General features: G+C 46.0%; 1 protein-coding gene across 13 annotated transcripts in view; it reads right to left on the minus strand.

The window, feature by feature from the left end:
* The window catches only part of ARVCF (ARVCF delta catenin family member), a 601,392-nt gene that overhangs the window by 28,390 nt on the left and 556,090 nt on the right, over positions 1–16,912 (minus strand). For 9 of the 13 annotated variants that reach the window (XM_081893277.1, XM_081893282.1, XM_081893281.1 and 6 more), the window contains 2 exons: positions 1,769–1,905; positions 694–844 (listed from right to left, as the gene is read on the minus strand). In XM_081893277.1, the coding sequence (XP_081749403.1) occupies positions 694–844; positions 1,769–1,905 (288 nt within the window). The remainder of the gene's footprint in view (positions 1–693; positions 845–1,768; positions 1,906–16,912) is intronic. The other 4 variants (XM_081893284.1, XM_081893285.1, XM_081893287.1 and 1 more) reach the window with 1 other exon arrangement.

Raw genomic sequence — 16,912 nt, forward strand, 5'->3', positions numbered from 1 at the left:
AATAGTATTGAGAATGCTTTCAGGAGACCAAGGCTTAGTATCCCCCAATGCCAATTTTTTGCAGTTCAGCAGGATGAAGCTTTAAGCCAGGGGTCAGCAAACTTTTTCAGCAGGGGGCCGGTCCACTGTCCCTCAGACCTTGTGGGGGGCTGGACTAGATAGATAGATAATACTTTATTCGGCTATATGCCCACAAGGTAAAACCAATCAATCAATAAAAATAGCATTTTACATTCTAAAATATCAACTAAAATATTTCAACGCATAATCTCCTTCACATTACATACAATCTCTAGATGTACCGTATTGTGGCCTTGAAGATAAAGATGGTGCATAGAGTTTACTAGATTTTTAATAGTCATGCAGCATTCCATGAAGTCTTTTATATGAAAGAACTGAAATCAGGAATCTGGCAACCTGTAATGTTCTATAAGAGTCAATGTCCTGGAGTAGATAGGATAGATGTAATTCAGGTGGTTTAGCAACAGTTTCCAGAATGATTGAACTCAGAATCCTTGACTGGGGACTATACTTGGCCGGACTACATATTTTTTTTGGGGGGGGGGAAGGGGAATGAGAAAGGATTTTTTCACCTCAACATTGGCTGTGTGGATAAATCTCCAGCAGAAAACATCCTTTGTGCCTTGTTTCAGGGGACCTACCCGTTTGCTGTAGGAAGCACTTGGAACATACCTATGAGATCCTTATTGCGGCGATCCATGGAGAGATTCCTCAGAGCAATGGACACGGCTCTCACCACTTTGTCAGAATCGGACTGGAGGAGCTCCACGAGGACCGGAAGGCCTCTCTCCTTTCGCACTGTCGCCCGGATATACGTGGACCACTGACCAGGAAGAAATGGGGCAAGAGGACACTCAAGAAATTTAGAGTCAAAGACCCATATTTCTATAGACATAGAAGTCAAAGTCAAAGACCCATATTTCTATAGACATTTTTTAATTAAAAAAAAAAAAAGATTTTGCAATTTAAGAAAGTCGATCTAATGCAGTGTTTCTCAAACCTGGGTCTCTGGGCTGTTGTTGGACTTCAGAAGACATCTGAAGGCAGCCCTGTTCAGGGAAGTTTTTAATATGTGACATTTTAGTGTATTTTTCATTTCTGTTGGAAGCCGCCCAGAGTGGCTGGGGAAACCCAGCCAGATGGGCGGGGTACAAATAATAAATTATTATTATTATTATTATTATACAACTCCCATCACCCCGAGCTAGCAGGACCAGTGATCAGGGATGATGGGAGTTGTAGTCCAACAACAGCCAGGGACCCAAGTCTGAAAAACACTGGATGGATCCATTCCAGCCTGGCTTTGTCAAAATCAGCGCTGTTTTCATTGCACTGCATTTCGGTTTCCATCAAATACTATGCTATTTGTCTTGCGGTCCTCTATTTCATGTAATTTACATAATTATGCACATGATTTATGTAAGTTAATTGATTTAACTGAATTAGTGACATAATTATTTACACTCCATTCATTTCAGCGCAAAAGAAACATCATTTAAAGGGGGGGGAGAGACAGTAATCAATTATGTATCAGTTGCAGACTGAACAACAACAACCGTGAATATTGATCACTGTCAAAAAGGTTCTCCACCTGAGGCATAAATGAGCCTCACAGGAAACCTGGGGGTGGGGGGAGGCCAGATCATCTTTCCAAGGCAAACTTGGGCAACAAGATGAAACCTAAGCGGGTATAATGCCTCTCACCGTAAAGTACTTAAATGACAGTAAGGGTAGGAGAAGAACACACATCACTCACTGTCCAGTTTCCGGCACTGAGGTTCTGCAAAGCTCCCGCTGCCGCTTCCAGAGTGTTGAAGTTCTGGCTTTCGGTGAGAATCGACAGATAAAGCCTCACAACTTCGGGCTGGTAGAGCAACTCGAAACCTAAAAGCAGAGAAGGCGAAAAATCCACATTTAGATTTGCAAGGCTGCTAAAGAGAGGAATGGGATGCGGGTGGCGCTGTGGGTTAAACCACAGAGCCTAGGACTTGCCAATCTGAAGGTCGGCGGTTCGAATCCCCGCGACAGGGTGAGCTCCCGTTGCTCGGTCCCTGCTCCTGCCAACCTAGCAGTTCCAAAGCACGTCAAAGTGCAAGTAGATAAATAGGTACCACTCCGGCGGGAAGGTAAACGGTGTTTCCGTGTGCTGCTCTGGTTTGCCAGAAGTGGCTTAGTCATGCTGGCCACATGACTCAGAAGCTGCTCCCTCAGCCAATAAAGTGAGATGAGCACCGCAACCCCAGAGTCGGCCATGACTGGACCTAATGGTCAGGGGTCCCTTTATTTAAAGAGAGGGAGGCCAGTTTCCTCAAAAACAATGAAAGGGTCTTGTGTCAAATTCACACCAGACTTTTTAAGCACATGTGAAGCCCCAAAGATTCCTGGGAAATGTAGTTCACCCCTGACAGAAGAACAGTTCCCAAGACCCTTAATAAGCCACAGTTCCAATTATTCTTTTATAAGATTTAAGTTTGTGATGTGGGTGTAACTGTCTAGTCTCTTAAAGGCTAACGAATGTATTATTATTTTTTTCCCCTGATAATCAGGGGTCAGCAAACTTTTTCAGCAGGGGGCCAGTCCACTGTCCCTCAGGCCTTGTGGGGGGCTGGACTCTATTTTTTGGGGGGAAATGAATAAATTCCTATGCCCAACAAATAACCCAGAGATGCATTTTAAATAAAAGCACACATTCTACTCATGTAAAAAACACTAGGCAGGCCCCACAAATAACCCATAAATGCATAATAATAATAATAATAATAATAATAATAATAATAATAATAATAATAATTTTCTTTATATCCCACCCTCCCCACCCTCCCCCAGAGTGGCTAACAACAATAAAAGTAACATAGGATTCTAAAATCAATTCAAAATCAAATTAATGGCAACCATTGGGCTAGAGTTCTATGAGGATTACCAAAGGACACATTCTACTCATGTAAAAGCATGCTGATTTAGAAGGCAATTGGGTCGCATCCGGCCACCGGGCCTTAGTTTGCCTACCCATGATCCATGAGAATAGGGACATCCCATTCCATAATGATATTTTTACTATTTATACCCCACACATCTTACTGGGTTGCCCCAGCCACTCTGGGCACCTTCCAACATGTATAAAAACATAATAAAATATTAAACATTTTTAAAAAGCTTCCCTATACAGGATTGCCTTCAGATGGCTTGGAGGGTCAGGTAACTCCATACACTCCAACATTTCTCCGATGAAAATAGGGACATCCCAAGGAAAAGCGGGACATTCGAGGATCAAATAAGAAAGCTGGGACAGCTTCTCCGAATCACGGATGTCCTTGGAAAATAGAGGCACTTGTGGGGTCTGGGTGCAGGGCAGGTGACTGTGACTTGCCCCAAATGGCCCCACAATCTAAATAGGGAGGGCTGGTGGGGCTAGATAGACCTGAGAGTCTGAGATTACCCCCCCCCCCGGGTTCTAAGTGGTTTCTGTAAGACAGCACAAAATATTCATTTTAATAATCCCGATAAAATCAAACCTTAAAAGCAAAGGGACTTAAAACATTCATCAAAAAAAGAAAAAAGGATAAAGTCAGGCATCGTAAAACAGACAGACATAATAAAATCCCATATTAAAATTCCATGTCTGGGTCGGCTTGCCTAAACAATATAATGATGTTTTTAGGCACACTATGCTAGATTTCTGCGGTGTAAGATTTTGATAGCAACGTTTATTATTTCTTCGGTGCCCGAGGGAGGTGCAGAAAACAAACCAGCCGGCGACACCAACAAGGTGCTGAACGAAGGGGGGGGGGCACGACAAAACACTTTAAAAAGAGAGCATGGCATATAAACAAGAATACTGGGCTTGCAGTCTAAATAGACAGAGACACTTGTAAGCAGCAGAGTGAGGAAGCCGCTGAATTAATACCCTGCAGGATAAAGTAGACCCAGCGCAGGCATCAGTCATGTGGTTGCTCCATGCAAATCTAAAGGAAGGGAGGGGTTCTTAAGGAGCAGTGGCAACACCAGAGGAGGACTTCAGGGCAGATGTCCTTGGCCCCCCGCTCATCATTAGTGTCAGATGCTGGTGGTGCTTGCTCATGAGGACTCCAACCTGTCTTTTACAGGTTTTATTACGCAAACTATTTACAGTGCAGATCTACAAAGCACAGCTGTCAACTTACAGATTTGAAAATAAGGGACCAGCAGCCTTGAAAATAAGGGACCAGCAGCCAAAATAAGGGACCTGCAGCCTCACCTGTTCCAGGCACTCCAGTCTTCCTGTCCTCCTGCAGTCTGGTCAAACTCATGCTGGTAGCTTGGAGAACACTGTCCAACCAACTTTGTAACCAGAGGTTCAACTGAATAGAATCTGAATCACATGCACCACAAGGCCTATGCAGCCTCAACTTAAGATGGCTCCCCGGCCTGGCTTTGCACTGCAAAGTTTGCAGCAGCACGCGCAACAAAATGGCGTCCAGCATTCAAAACCCCCCTCAGCTTGCATTAACTAGCCACACACAAGGCATGCAAGCTCCACCCCCAGTCGTTCTTAGACTTCTTATTGGGTGAGCAACACAGCCAAGCAACACAGTTGGAGCCTCCTTCCTCCCTGGCCGGCAGGGAGAGAGAGGAGTTGCTTCCTTTGAAACCCAGGAAATTTAAGGGACATAATCAATAAGGGACAGCAGCGGGACATGGCGCTGGAATAAGGGACTGTCCCTTCAAATAAGGGACACTTGACAGCTATGATACGAAGTTCATGTCTGTCACAGTCACTTGTAGAATCCAGGAGTGGCCCCTTTCGGCTTCTCCCCCAACATAAGAACTTCGGCACCCCAAGTCTCCTCCTTCCCTCCTTGCGTTTCACCCCTCTGCGCAAGCTGTGCGACGGAAGTGGCGTGCGTCCCTGCTGGCCAGGTGAGGCGCTGGGGTTCTCAGTAGCATCCCCAAGCCCTTTCCTCGCTTGGCTGGCCCCTTCCCTCTCTTCTCCACTGGAGGTGTGGCTTTTCCCACTGCTGAAAGAGGAGATGCTCCTCAGGAGTTTCGGAGGCTCTCTGTAGCTCAACAGCCCCCTGCCTCCCTCCCGTTAAGATGGCAGTCCCCTGACAATTAGGATCAGGAGGACTGGCTTGCCATACAGTGGTACCTTGGATCTCAAACGCCTTGGCTCCCGAACAAATTGGCTCCCAAATGATCGAAACCCGGAAGTGAGTGTTCCTGTTTTCGAGTGTTCTTTTGGAAGCCGAACGTCCGACGGGGCTTCAGCAGCTTCTGATTGGCTGCAGGAGCTTCCTGAAGCTAATAAGAAGCCACACTTTGGTTTCCAAACCTTTTGGAATTTGAACAGACTTCCGGAACGGATTCTGTTTGACTTCCAAGGTACGACTGTATTTTGAAGTAAAGTAATACATATTGCTGGGACATTGGTGGCGCTGTGGGTTAAACCACTGAGCCTAGGACTTGCCAATCAGAAGGTCGGTGGATAGAATCCCCGCGACGCGGTGAGCTCCCGTTGCTCGGTCCCTGCTCCTGCCAACCTAGCAGTTCGAAAGCACGTCAAAGTGCAAGTAGATAAATACCGTATTTTTCGCTCTATAACACGCACCTGACCATAACACGCACACAGTTTTTAGAGGAGGAAAACAAGAAAGAAATATTCTCAACGAAACAGTGGATGTATGATTTTTGTGGTTCATGCTGTGGCCACAGACATGTGATCTGACAGTGAGTTTGGGGTAGCCCAATACAAAAATCCTGAGGATCCATGTGGATCCGTGCTTTGTAACCACGTTTTAAGTGGGGAGGGAAGGAAAAACACTCAAGGGACAAGGAGCACACGTGGGGGGGGGGGTGTGGAGAAGGATGCTGCGAATAATGCAGGAGAGGCTCCTCTCCGGCTTTGCTCCTTTAAAACAAGCAGGCTCTGCTTCTATCCCTCCTCCCCGGCAAGGAAACCATGATAGTAACCATTCTGAGACAAATCAAGAAAAATTGCGACCAACACTCCTCCCCAACAAGCGCAGTGAGGTCAAAACACACACACACACAGAGAGAGAGAGAGAGAGAGAGAGAGACAGAGAGAGAGAGAGAGGGAGGGAGAGAGAGAGGGAGGGAGAGAGAACTGGCCCTAAAGTCGCAGGGCGCTGGGAGAGTGCAGGGGCGCAGGGAGAGTGAATGGAAGCAAGAGAAGGAGAAGGAGCCCTCACACACACACACAGACACACAGTGTCAATCCTAAAGTCGCAGGGGCGTGCAGGGGCGCTGGGAGAGTGAATGGGAAGCAAGAGAAGGAACCCTCACACAGACACACAGAGTGTCAATTCTAAAGTCGGAGGGAGAGCGCACGGGTGCTGGGAGAGTGAAGGGGAAGCAGGAGGAGGAGCCCTCACACACACAGAGACACAAAGAGTGTCAATTCTAAAGTCGGAGGGGCGCAGCAGGGGCGCTGGGAGTATGAACGGGAAGCAAGAGAAGGAGCCCTCACACACACACAGACACACAGTGTCAATCCTAAAGTCGCAGGGGCGTGCAGGGGCGCTGGGAGAGTGAATGGGAAGCAAGAGAAGGAGCCCTCACACAGACACACAGAGTGTCAATTCTAAAGTCGGAGGGAGAGCGCAGGGGGCTGGGAGAGTGAAGGGGAAGCAGGAGGAGGAGCCCTCACACACACGGAGACACACACAGTGTCAATCCTAAAGTCGGAGGGAGAGCGCAGGGGGCTGGGAGAGTGAAGGAGAAGCAGGAAGAGGAGCCCTCACACACACACACAGCCCCTACAGTGGCTAATCCAAAATCGGACAGCAAAAAACTGCAGGCAGGGACAGAGAGCATGGGGTTGTTTTAAAGCAGCCAACTCCCGCTCTGCTTCTCTCCCTCCTCCCCGGCTCCGCTAGCTGACAGGAGCCGCTTACACCCGCTTTGCTGTTTCAAAGCGAGCCACGGACTGCTCACGACTGCAGCAAATTCCCCCGCCATCTGTAGGCATTCGCTCCATAACACGCACAGACATTTCCCCTTACTTTCTAGGAGAAAAAAAACTGCGTGTTATGGAGCGAAATTTACGGTAGGTACCGCTCCGTCAGGAAGGTAAATGGTGTTTCCGTGCGCTGCTCTAGTTCGCCAGAAGCGCTTAGTCATGCTGGCCACATGACCCGGAAGCTGTACACCGGCTCCCTCGGCCAATAAAGCAAGATGAGCTCCGCAACCCCAGAGTCGGCCACGACTGGACCTAATGCTCAGGGGTCCCTTTACCTTAAAACATATTGCTGTAATACCTATTGCTGTATTGCTTCTCACGTATAGAAGTGAGAGCTGGACCATCAAGAAGGCCGATCGGCGAAGAATTGATGCTTTTGAATTATGGTGCTGGAGGAGACTCTTGAGAGTCCCATGGACTGCAAGAAGACCAAACTTATCCATTCTGAAGGAAATCAGCCCTGGGCGCTCACTGGAAGGACAGATCCTGAAGCTGAGGCTCCAATACTTTGGCCACCTCATGAGCAGAGAAGACTCCCTGGAAAAGACCCTGATGTTGGGAAAGATGGAGGGCCAAGGGAGAAGGGGACGACAGAGGACTAGATGGCTGGACAGTGTTCTTGAAGCTACCAGCATGAGTTTGACCAAACTGCGGGAGGCAGTGGAAGACAGGAGGGCCTGGGGTCACAAAGAGTCGGACACAACTAAACGACTAAACAACAACAACAACAATACATATTGCCTACAGGGGGTGCTAACATTTCATGGGCTCATAGGCTCATACACAAGCTGGCAAAACTCTTGACACACACCACAATAGAAGGATGTTTTCAAGTGAATTTTTCATAGCCAGGAGGGGAGAGAAGCCTGTGCATTCCAGGGAAGGCCTCTGTGGGTGAAGAAGCGCCCATGGGCACCATGTTGGCAACTCCTGAATTGCATCCAAACAGCAGGGAGGAGGATCTGCAAGACCATTGGCATGCCTCCGAATGCCAGTTGCTGTGGGCACAAGTGGCGAGAGTGCTGTTGCCCTTAGTCCTTGCTTACAGGCTTCCCATGGGCAAGCTTCATTAACGACAAACCCCCACATCTGGGACTCCCTCGAAACTGGTGCCAAAATTTTGCTGCGGGGCCCTAAGCTATAGCTTGTGTTAAGTTGTGGGTGAACATATCAGATGACACAGCGATTCTTCAAACAGCTCTTGTGTATTTACAGGCCAGGACAGAACTGAATTGAAGGGTTCAGTCAGCCTGCTTATATAGAGCTCCAGTACAATGTAACTGTATCAACTTTCTAAAACTATCCAATCACTGAACGTCACTTTCGACCCCTTATTTACATAACTATCTACAGTATCCCCCTGCTGGCCCAGGGTGAGAACTTCAGTACATAACAGCTTGTTTAGCTTATACGTAAATCTGGCACTGCGAATAACCCAAACATCATGAACCTTCTGCTTGCTTCTTTTACACAGAGAAGCTTCCAGAAGCTTCCAGAAGCTTCTGGAATTAATTAGAATAGGAAAGAACTCAACACATCAGATCAATACTTTCTGCACTAAGAAATGCAAACTGACATACTGCCCCAATGAAAAGGATCTTGTGGGAGAAGAACATGGCCAGCAACCATCTACTCCAGTCCTTATTCCAGCACTGAAAGAGCAATTTCCTGCTGACAGTATACCATAGATGTAAACTTACAGATTTGAAAATAAGGGACCAGCATCCTCAAAAATAAGGGATCAGCAGCCAAAATAAGGGATTTTAGTCAACCAGCAGCCAAATGAAGCCTCAAGCGGTGGTTCCCACAGCGCAGCAACCTGGCAAAGGGGATGCAGCAAGGAAAACCACCATCACCTCTCTGCTGGGAAGCGCTGAGCAAAGGCGAGTCCCCAGGCAACGCGGCCAATTTGATTGGCACAAGGCATGCAAGCCCCGAGTTGTTCTTAGACTCCTTATTGGGTGAGCAACACAGCCAAGCAACACAGTTGGAGCCTCCCTGCTCCCTGGCTGGCAGGGAGGGAGGGAGAGGAGCTGCTTCCTTTGAAACCCGGGAAATTTAAGGGATATCATTAATAAGGGACAGCAGCGGGACACGGCGCTGGGATAAGGGACTTTCCCGCCAAATAAGGGACGCTTGACAGCTATGCGCTATACCAGTAGACGTGCTGATTCAAATACTCCTTTTGGACGTATCGCAACAGATCCCAAACCGAACCAAAGACGTGGGCGCATACATACACCGACTTCTTAGGCGCCATCAATCCAGCTGCCCCATTTGCGGAAGGGATTTTTATTTCATTATTGCAATGGTTCTTCCAGCTGTGTGTGGCGCCGTCAAAGCCTTCCTTGAAGTACCTTCCGCAGCAGATCCTTGCAAGGCACAGCTGTTCTGTCTCCCATTAAGCACCTGCTTCTCTCCTTAAACCCATTTTCTTAATTTCAAAATCATCTTAATTATTTTTCCCCCTGCCGTACTCGCTACTTTTTGCGTAATATATGGCTAATTGTCTGCCGCCGCTTTCTGTTTCGTGTCTTTTTTTTTTTTTTTAAACGCGCCATGGAATTTTGAAGAGATGTAAAGGTCAATCAATGCCGCTAATGAGCCAATGAGACAAAAAAGAAAGAAAGAAAAAAAATCAACAAAATGCTAATTGCTCTGTTGCCTGGTCTGTTGCGGCAATTAAAATCCAGGCAGGTCTGGTGCATGTAAAGTATCTCACAGGACACAAGTCTAGCAACCATAACTGCTAGGGCTAATAATAATAATAATAATAATAATAATAATAATAATAATAAAAATAAAAAATTGGCTACTAGAATTATAAGCAGAAACAGAAATGCAAATTGTAAGTGATATATAAATATATTGAATGCTAGTACTACTACTTCTACTACACTATTGAAAACCGCCTTGTTATCCTCGGATGAAGGGTGGTATATAAATTTAATAAATGATAATGATAATAATGATGATGATGATGATGATAATGATAGTAATAATAATAATAAAGCACCCAAGATTTTGAAAGCACCATGCAATAATAATAATAATAATAATGACAACAACAACAACAATAATCTTTTATTGCATTCCTATCCCATTTTCCCTCCAAGGTGGATTACTGACGTCTTGCCCTGTGCTGGCAGTGATTTTTTTTGGGGGGGGGTGAGGGGGGGGGAGTGAGTGAGGACCTGGCCTACCACTGATTTTAAGCATACATGATTTTGGATTGCTATATGGTATGCAAGAGGTAACAGAAAAGGGTGAAAGACTAAAGTTATATTATGTCGAAAGTAAATAATAGTTTAAAGGAGTTTAAGTATAAGAAGGAAAGATTGGAGACACAACAGAATGAATCTAACAATTAGAAACAAGTTTTGAAAGAGGGTAAGGATTTGCTGTATCTGATTGGGCAAAGAGGAACACAAAAAAGGGAGGCGCGAGGAAGTCAAGAAAGAAAGTTAATTAAGTATGATTTTAAAAGTTGGAATTTTTATTTTTCAATTTGTTGGGTGGAATTTTATTTTTTCTTTGTATCTTGTTGTTCTGATCTGTTTTTTATCTTGGACTATGTTTGGTTTTTCTTTTTTTTCTTTTTTTATCGTTTTTATTTTTGTGGCTGTTATGTGTTTTTCCTCTTGTAAAAACCTAATAAATATATTTTTTTTAAAAAAAGATTTTGGATTGCTATAATAACGGTAAACACCCAACTGATCAGGTTATGGGGCTAACTTGAGCCCAGCTTTGCCATGGCTGAACTCCTGAAAAGGTTGCCTCCTTCTCCCCAAGAAGGCCTCCTAAGCCTTTAAGAGATAAGTGAAGACTGGACAAAGGAGAAAAAATGAAAATGAGGAATGGACAATTCCGCAAAAAAGGAAAAATAAATAAAAGTGGGCCCCGTATTGAAAGCTGGGGCTGGAAGGTGGGCCTCAGGTCTGAAATGGTTAACGGCACATTCCCCAAGCTTTTCGCAGCTTGATGATTATCCGTTTTTATAAAAACACTGTGTCTGCCTAGTAACGTCTCTTCCACATTTTTGCTCTACTTTGCTTTCGAAATTGTTTTGCGGGTCTTTGGACCGTAATAAAGAATGTCTGTTTGTTTTATTATTGAGGTTTATAGTTCAAACTCGGGCTGCAGAGATACCCAAGGACGACCACCAGATGGCAGTCAGGGAATCCAAAAGCAGAGATGCCTGTTCTTTCTGCAAAGTCACACATATATTTAAAGACTACCATGTTTTGCAAAGAGAAGGTACGGTTGCCATACTTCAAAAAGTAAAAAAAAAAAAAAAAATTGGGGTGTGTGTGTCCAAAGTTTTGGGCTTTTTTCTGCAAAATCTCCCCAAAAAGAGAAGTTTCTTAAACCTATTTTTTAAGGGAAATCACCCAAAAATTGACACTTCCAATATGGACTTCCATACACCTGGGTTTCCCCAGACATTATAGCCGCTTTTCAAAAATTCTGCCTTGACACCATTTGCAACAGACGAATGTCTGGGAAATTCTGGACATATGGTAGCCCTAAGAGAAGGCAAACCCTAAGCAACTAGAAAAACGTGAGTTGAAAAGCAAAAGAACACCCCAATTTATTAAAAACAACATCAACAAAAACCACAAACATGAAGGAAAACTTAGCCGATTTTGGATGCTTGTTTTCCCCCAGATGAAGCACTAGCAACTCCAATTGCAAAGGGGGAGTGTAGTTCACTATTCTGCAAACTGGAAAGAGATGTAAACTAGTGTTCATGGGGGGATTATTGGTTTGTTCTTTTGGTTATTGTGCTATGTATTTTGGGTTTTTATGTTGTAAACCACCCTGTGATTTTTGTATGGAAGGCGATACATAATTTTAATAAATAATAATAATACAACCGTATCTTGGTTTTCCAACAGCTTAGTTCTCAAATGTTTTGGCTCCTGAACGCCGCAAACCTGGAATTGACTGTTCCGGTTTGCGAACTATTTTTGGAAGCCGAACGTCTGACGGGGCTTCCGATTGGCTGCAAGAACTTGCTGCAGCCAATCAGAAGCCGCTCTTTGGTTTCCGGACGTTTTGGAAGTCGAACGGACTTCCAGAACGGATTCCGTTCGACTTCCAAGGTACGACTGTCATAGAAAGTGTTTTAAAGCAGGAGCTGGGCCCTTTCCTAAGATGCAAATGGCACAAAAGCTTCTCCCTGCCCGACAAAAGACGTGCAAATTTGCCCTTTAAGAGCCCTGCCTGCTAGCGCAAGACAGCTTTAATACAAAACTAACAACAACCTTAGGACGCGGGTGGCGCTGTGGGTAAAAAGCCTCAGCGCCTAGGACTTGCCAATCGAAAGGTCGGCGGTTCGAATCCCTGCGGCGGGGTGTGCTCCCGACACTCAGTCCCAGCGCCTGCCAACCTAGCAGTTCGAAAGCACCCCTGGGTGCAAGTAGATAAATAGGGACCGCTTACTAGCGGGAAGGTAAACGGCGTTCCGTGTGCTGCGCTGGCTCGCCAGATGCAGCTTGTCACGCTGGCCACATGACCCGGAAGTGTCTTCGGACAGCGCTGGCTCCCGGCCTCTAGAGTGAGATGAGCGCACAACCCTAGAGTCTGGCAAGACTGGCCCATACGGGCAGGGGTACCTTTACCTTTACCTTTTTAACAACAACCTTGCTACTCCTGGTTGGTATCCTGCACTTCCGCACCTCCTCGTCTGCCAGCAATCAGAATGTCGAGACAAAACGGAATTTTGGGGACGTGGTGGTGGTGGGGGGTCTTCAAGAAAGTGAGCAGAGATTTTTATTTTATTTTTTCAAGTTAATTGGTGGTAGACAGAGAGCTCAGAACGATGGATAGGAAAGGTGGCTTAGTTAGAACACAGAAAATCACAAAGAAAAGTGGAGCAGAGACCTCTTTCAAGGAATAGGCTATATTGTGTTGAATTTCCTGTGTTGAATTTCCTCTCGCTGCCCCCGTTCTCCTTGCTAATTGTAAGTAAATTCAACACAGGAAATTCAACACAAGAAGTAAACAAGGAATGGTCAATAATTAAGGAATATCTCAAAGGGTACTGTGATAATAAATGCTTTCTGGCAGATGTTGAATGAGCCATGCAATATAAAGTATTTGTTAGATAAAGTTAAATTAAGTTAACGAAAAACAGCTTCACACAACTGTAGAAATAACAGTTTAATTGTAAATTAGTACAATGGTTATAGTCGGAAGTTTCTTTTCTTTGCTGATTCAAACAGTGGATATCATTGTGCCTTTGCCTTTATTCACACTTTCATTCTTTTTCTTTTTTCTGTTCTGTTATTTCCCTTTCTTTTCTTTTTATATTCTCTATAATCTTTATAACATAGTGAATGTTATTTTGTTGGTATCCCATGTATTTTAAGAATGTTTGTCTAATAAAAAAATCAATTAAAAAAAGAAAAAAAAATCAAGGAACAGGCTATATTAGCTCCACCCCCAACCCCAAAAGCCCACCCCAGCTGTTGTATGGCAGTTCACAAGAAAATAGACATTTCCTTCTACTAGGCCCCCAATATTTGTCTCTATCCTTGGATTCCTTCAAGTACTGCAGAGGAGATGTTAATTGGTTCCCGCACGCTGGCGTTCCCAGCTCCTAAAACATTTTACTTATTCAGCTGCAGTGACAAATTATTCCACTTCAAAGTTAGATGAAGGTGGGGCAGAGGAAGAAATGAACAGGCCAGACACGAAATACCTGGGCACATTTCCTCGTAAAAACCAACAATGGCAACCAAGAAGCTTGAAAGGTACACCAGAGGGTCGGAGTTTTTAAGTGGTCCAGTACAGTCGTACCTCAAAAGTCGAACAGAATCTGCTCCGGAAGACCATTCAACCTTTGAAACGGTCGACTTCCAAAGTGTGGCTTCTGATTGGCTGCAGGAAGCTCCTGCAGCCAATCGGAAGCTGAGGAAGCCCCATTGGACATTCGGCTTCCAAAAGAATGCTCGAAAATTGAAACACACTGTCAGGGAACTGCCATCGGAGCCAAGAGTGGAGGTAAGGCTCCCTAGCGACGCAGGAGAAGGGCCCAGCAGGGAGAGAGGGAACACTTCCTCGGAGGAAGGAAATCAGCGTGACACCAGGAAGAAAGGGGAGCAGGGAAGGACTTTGGAGAGATGGCTCCAAGACTCTTCCACAGAGACCAGCGGGGAAAGCCCAGGACCTCCGCTGGCCACACCCACTCTGCGCAGAAAACTTCCGCGCAGGGAGGCTAGGCGGAGACTTGGTGTCAAAGAGCTTTTATGCTGGAAGAAGTTCAGGAAACGGCCACTGACGGATTCTGCCAGTGACTGACACTGCTGCGGAGTAAGGGCTGTGCAGCCAGGGAAAGGTTTAGCCAGACAACGTTGCCTAGAGCAGCGGCCACTTATGCACGAGCAACCCCAATTCCCTTTACACACGCATTTCTGGTTTTCGATCGTTCAGGAGTCAGAACGTTCGACTCCCAAGGCGTTCGGGAGGCGAGGTACGACTGTGCCTTGGAAGCCATTTTAGCCATGTGAATTCTAAGCCAATTAAAGAACAACAGCAATACAAAATAGCAGTAGAGTTTTACGAACTCTCGATACGAATTGACCTGATCCGTACTTGCATTTGGTGCCAAATTTAGAAGCAAGTGCCTCTTCCTGCAAGGACTCACTCAAATTAGGAACATCATCATCATCATCATCATCATTATTATTACCACCATTTGTATCACACCACTCCTTCGAATAGCCCAAGGAACCTTACATAGATTGCCTCCTGCCCATTTTATCCTCACAGCATCGTGAGGAAGGTTAGGCTGAGAAGAAGTGACTAGCTCAAGGACACCCAATGGAAGTTATGGTTGAATGTGGATTTGAACTCAGGTTCCTCCCAGTTTCTAGTCCAACCCTCCAAACCCTCTATCACATTGACTGCCAACTCTAGTTGGGTGCTCCTGAGTGGAACCAGTGCCAACCGTGGGAGGAAGGTGGGCATGGCTGGAGAAGAAGAAGATGAAGACGAAGAAGAAGAAGAAGAAGAAGAAGAAGAAGAAGAAGAAGAAGAAGAAGAAGAAGAGGAGGAGGAGGAGTTTGGATTTGATATCCCGCTTTATCACTACCCGAAGGAGTCTCAAAGCGGCTAACATTCTCTTTTCCCTTCCTCCCCCACAACAAACACTCTGTGAGGTGAGTGGGGCTGAGAGACTTCAGAGAAGTGTGACTAGCCCAAGGTCACCCAGCAGCTGCATGTGGAGGAGCGGAGACGCAAACCTGGTTCCCCAGATTACGAGTCTACCGCTCTTAACCACTACACCACACTGGCTCTAACTGGAGGAAAACCAGCCTCGCAACATCCTTGGCCGACAAAACTTATGACCTCTGGCAGTGTGAACTTGGGGCTCTCAAATTTCAGTGGCGCCCTGTGCGAAACTAAAATTTGGCGCCCCCTACCTCTTTCACTCCATTCTAGATCATTGTTGTGGTGCCCTGCTTCCAGTGTGGCCGAACTGGTCACGCTACCCTAAAACGGCCTCTGCCTCTGGTCTAATTTGGCCTGCAGACTAAAAGTTCCCTATTCTTGGCCTATGCACTTCTAGAAGTAGCAGACTGGTATCTGCGTAATAGGACCCATAGCTGCTCTGCTTTCTGAAGACTATGCAGGAGGTAAAGTGCTAATGGCCATCTCCTTATAAGAGAGCGCTAAGCTAACTCAGAGTGAAGGCAATGTTTCGTACCCTCCCTCTGAATAGGTGGATGTTTTTATCTCAGTCCACAACTCCCTCCTGGGAGGTGGAAGGAAGCAAATGTCATGGAAGGCAAATTGTTTCACAAAGCTAACCCCCTCCTTTTCAGCTCAAGCATACAAAAAACAAAAACCTTTCATTTTTAGCGAGAAAACATAAACTGAAATGGCCAGGATGCCAGGAGACTGGCAGAAATCCTGCTGTTTTTAATTCTTTTTCAGCACTGGGTTGTGGGAGACCCGTGGTTCTGCTTGCAGGAAGAAAGGAATACAGGAGTTTGCCCTGTCTTACTACACGCATAGCTGTCGACCGTCCCTTATCTGGTGGGAAAGTCCCTTATCCCAGTGCCATGTTCCGCTGCTGTCCCTTATTGATTATGTCCCTTAAATTTCCTGGGTTTCAAAGGAAGCAACTCCTCTCCCTCCCTGCCGGCCAGGGAGGAGGGAGGCTCCAACTGTGTTGCTTGGCTGCGTTGCTCACCCAATAAGGAGTCTAAGAACGACTGGGGGGTGGAGCTTGCATGCCTTGTGCCAATCAAATCGGCCGCGTTGCCTGGGGACTCGCCTTTGCTCAGCGCTTCCCAGCAGAGAGGTGATGGTGGTTTTCCTTGCTGCATCCCCTTTGCCGGGTTGCTGCGCTGTGGGAACCACTGCTTGAGGCTTTGTTTGGCTGCTGGCTGGGCTTTCTGCCTTTGGCTCAGAAGTTGAACATGCCTGTGCTTGGAAAATCCCTTATTTTCGAGGCTGCTGGTCCCTTATTTTCAAATCTGTAAGTTGACAGCTATGTATACATGACTTAGAATACCCTCCACCCTTGCTACTTGACGCTGCTAATTAGCCAGAATCTCCACCCCAACTCTCTTCCCAAAGTCAAAGCTTCCTTTCTGGGCTCTTCCCAGCTTTCGAAAAGCTGACGCCTGTCTTCAGCGGAAGCACAAGGACTTCTAAATCCTTCTTGGCTGCATCCGCCGCAGTGCTGTCAGGGAGACTATTCATACAGCTCTGAAATAACAGGAGCAAAAAACAACAACCACAAACTATATATTTTTAAACCACCCTCTCCGGATCCTCTCGAATTTGTTGTCAGGTCAGCGCCAAAGAAGGGAGAATACAAGCTGCTTGTCAGGCTCTCTGAGCGCAACAGGTGTCTCCAGCTCCCTCCTCCTTCAAAGGATGCAGATCAAAGAGAAAGCCTCTGCGATGGAAGCAAAGAGA

This window comes from Podarcis melisellensis, assembly GCF_964234715.1.
Source record: "Podarcis melisellensis genome assembly, chromosome: 16".
Taxonomy (NCBI): domain Eukaryota; kingdom Metazoa; phylum Chordata; class Lepidosauria; order Squamata; family Lacertidae; genus Podarcis; species Podarcis melisellensis.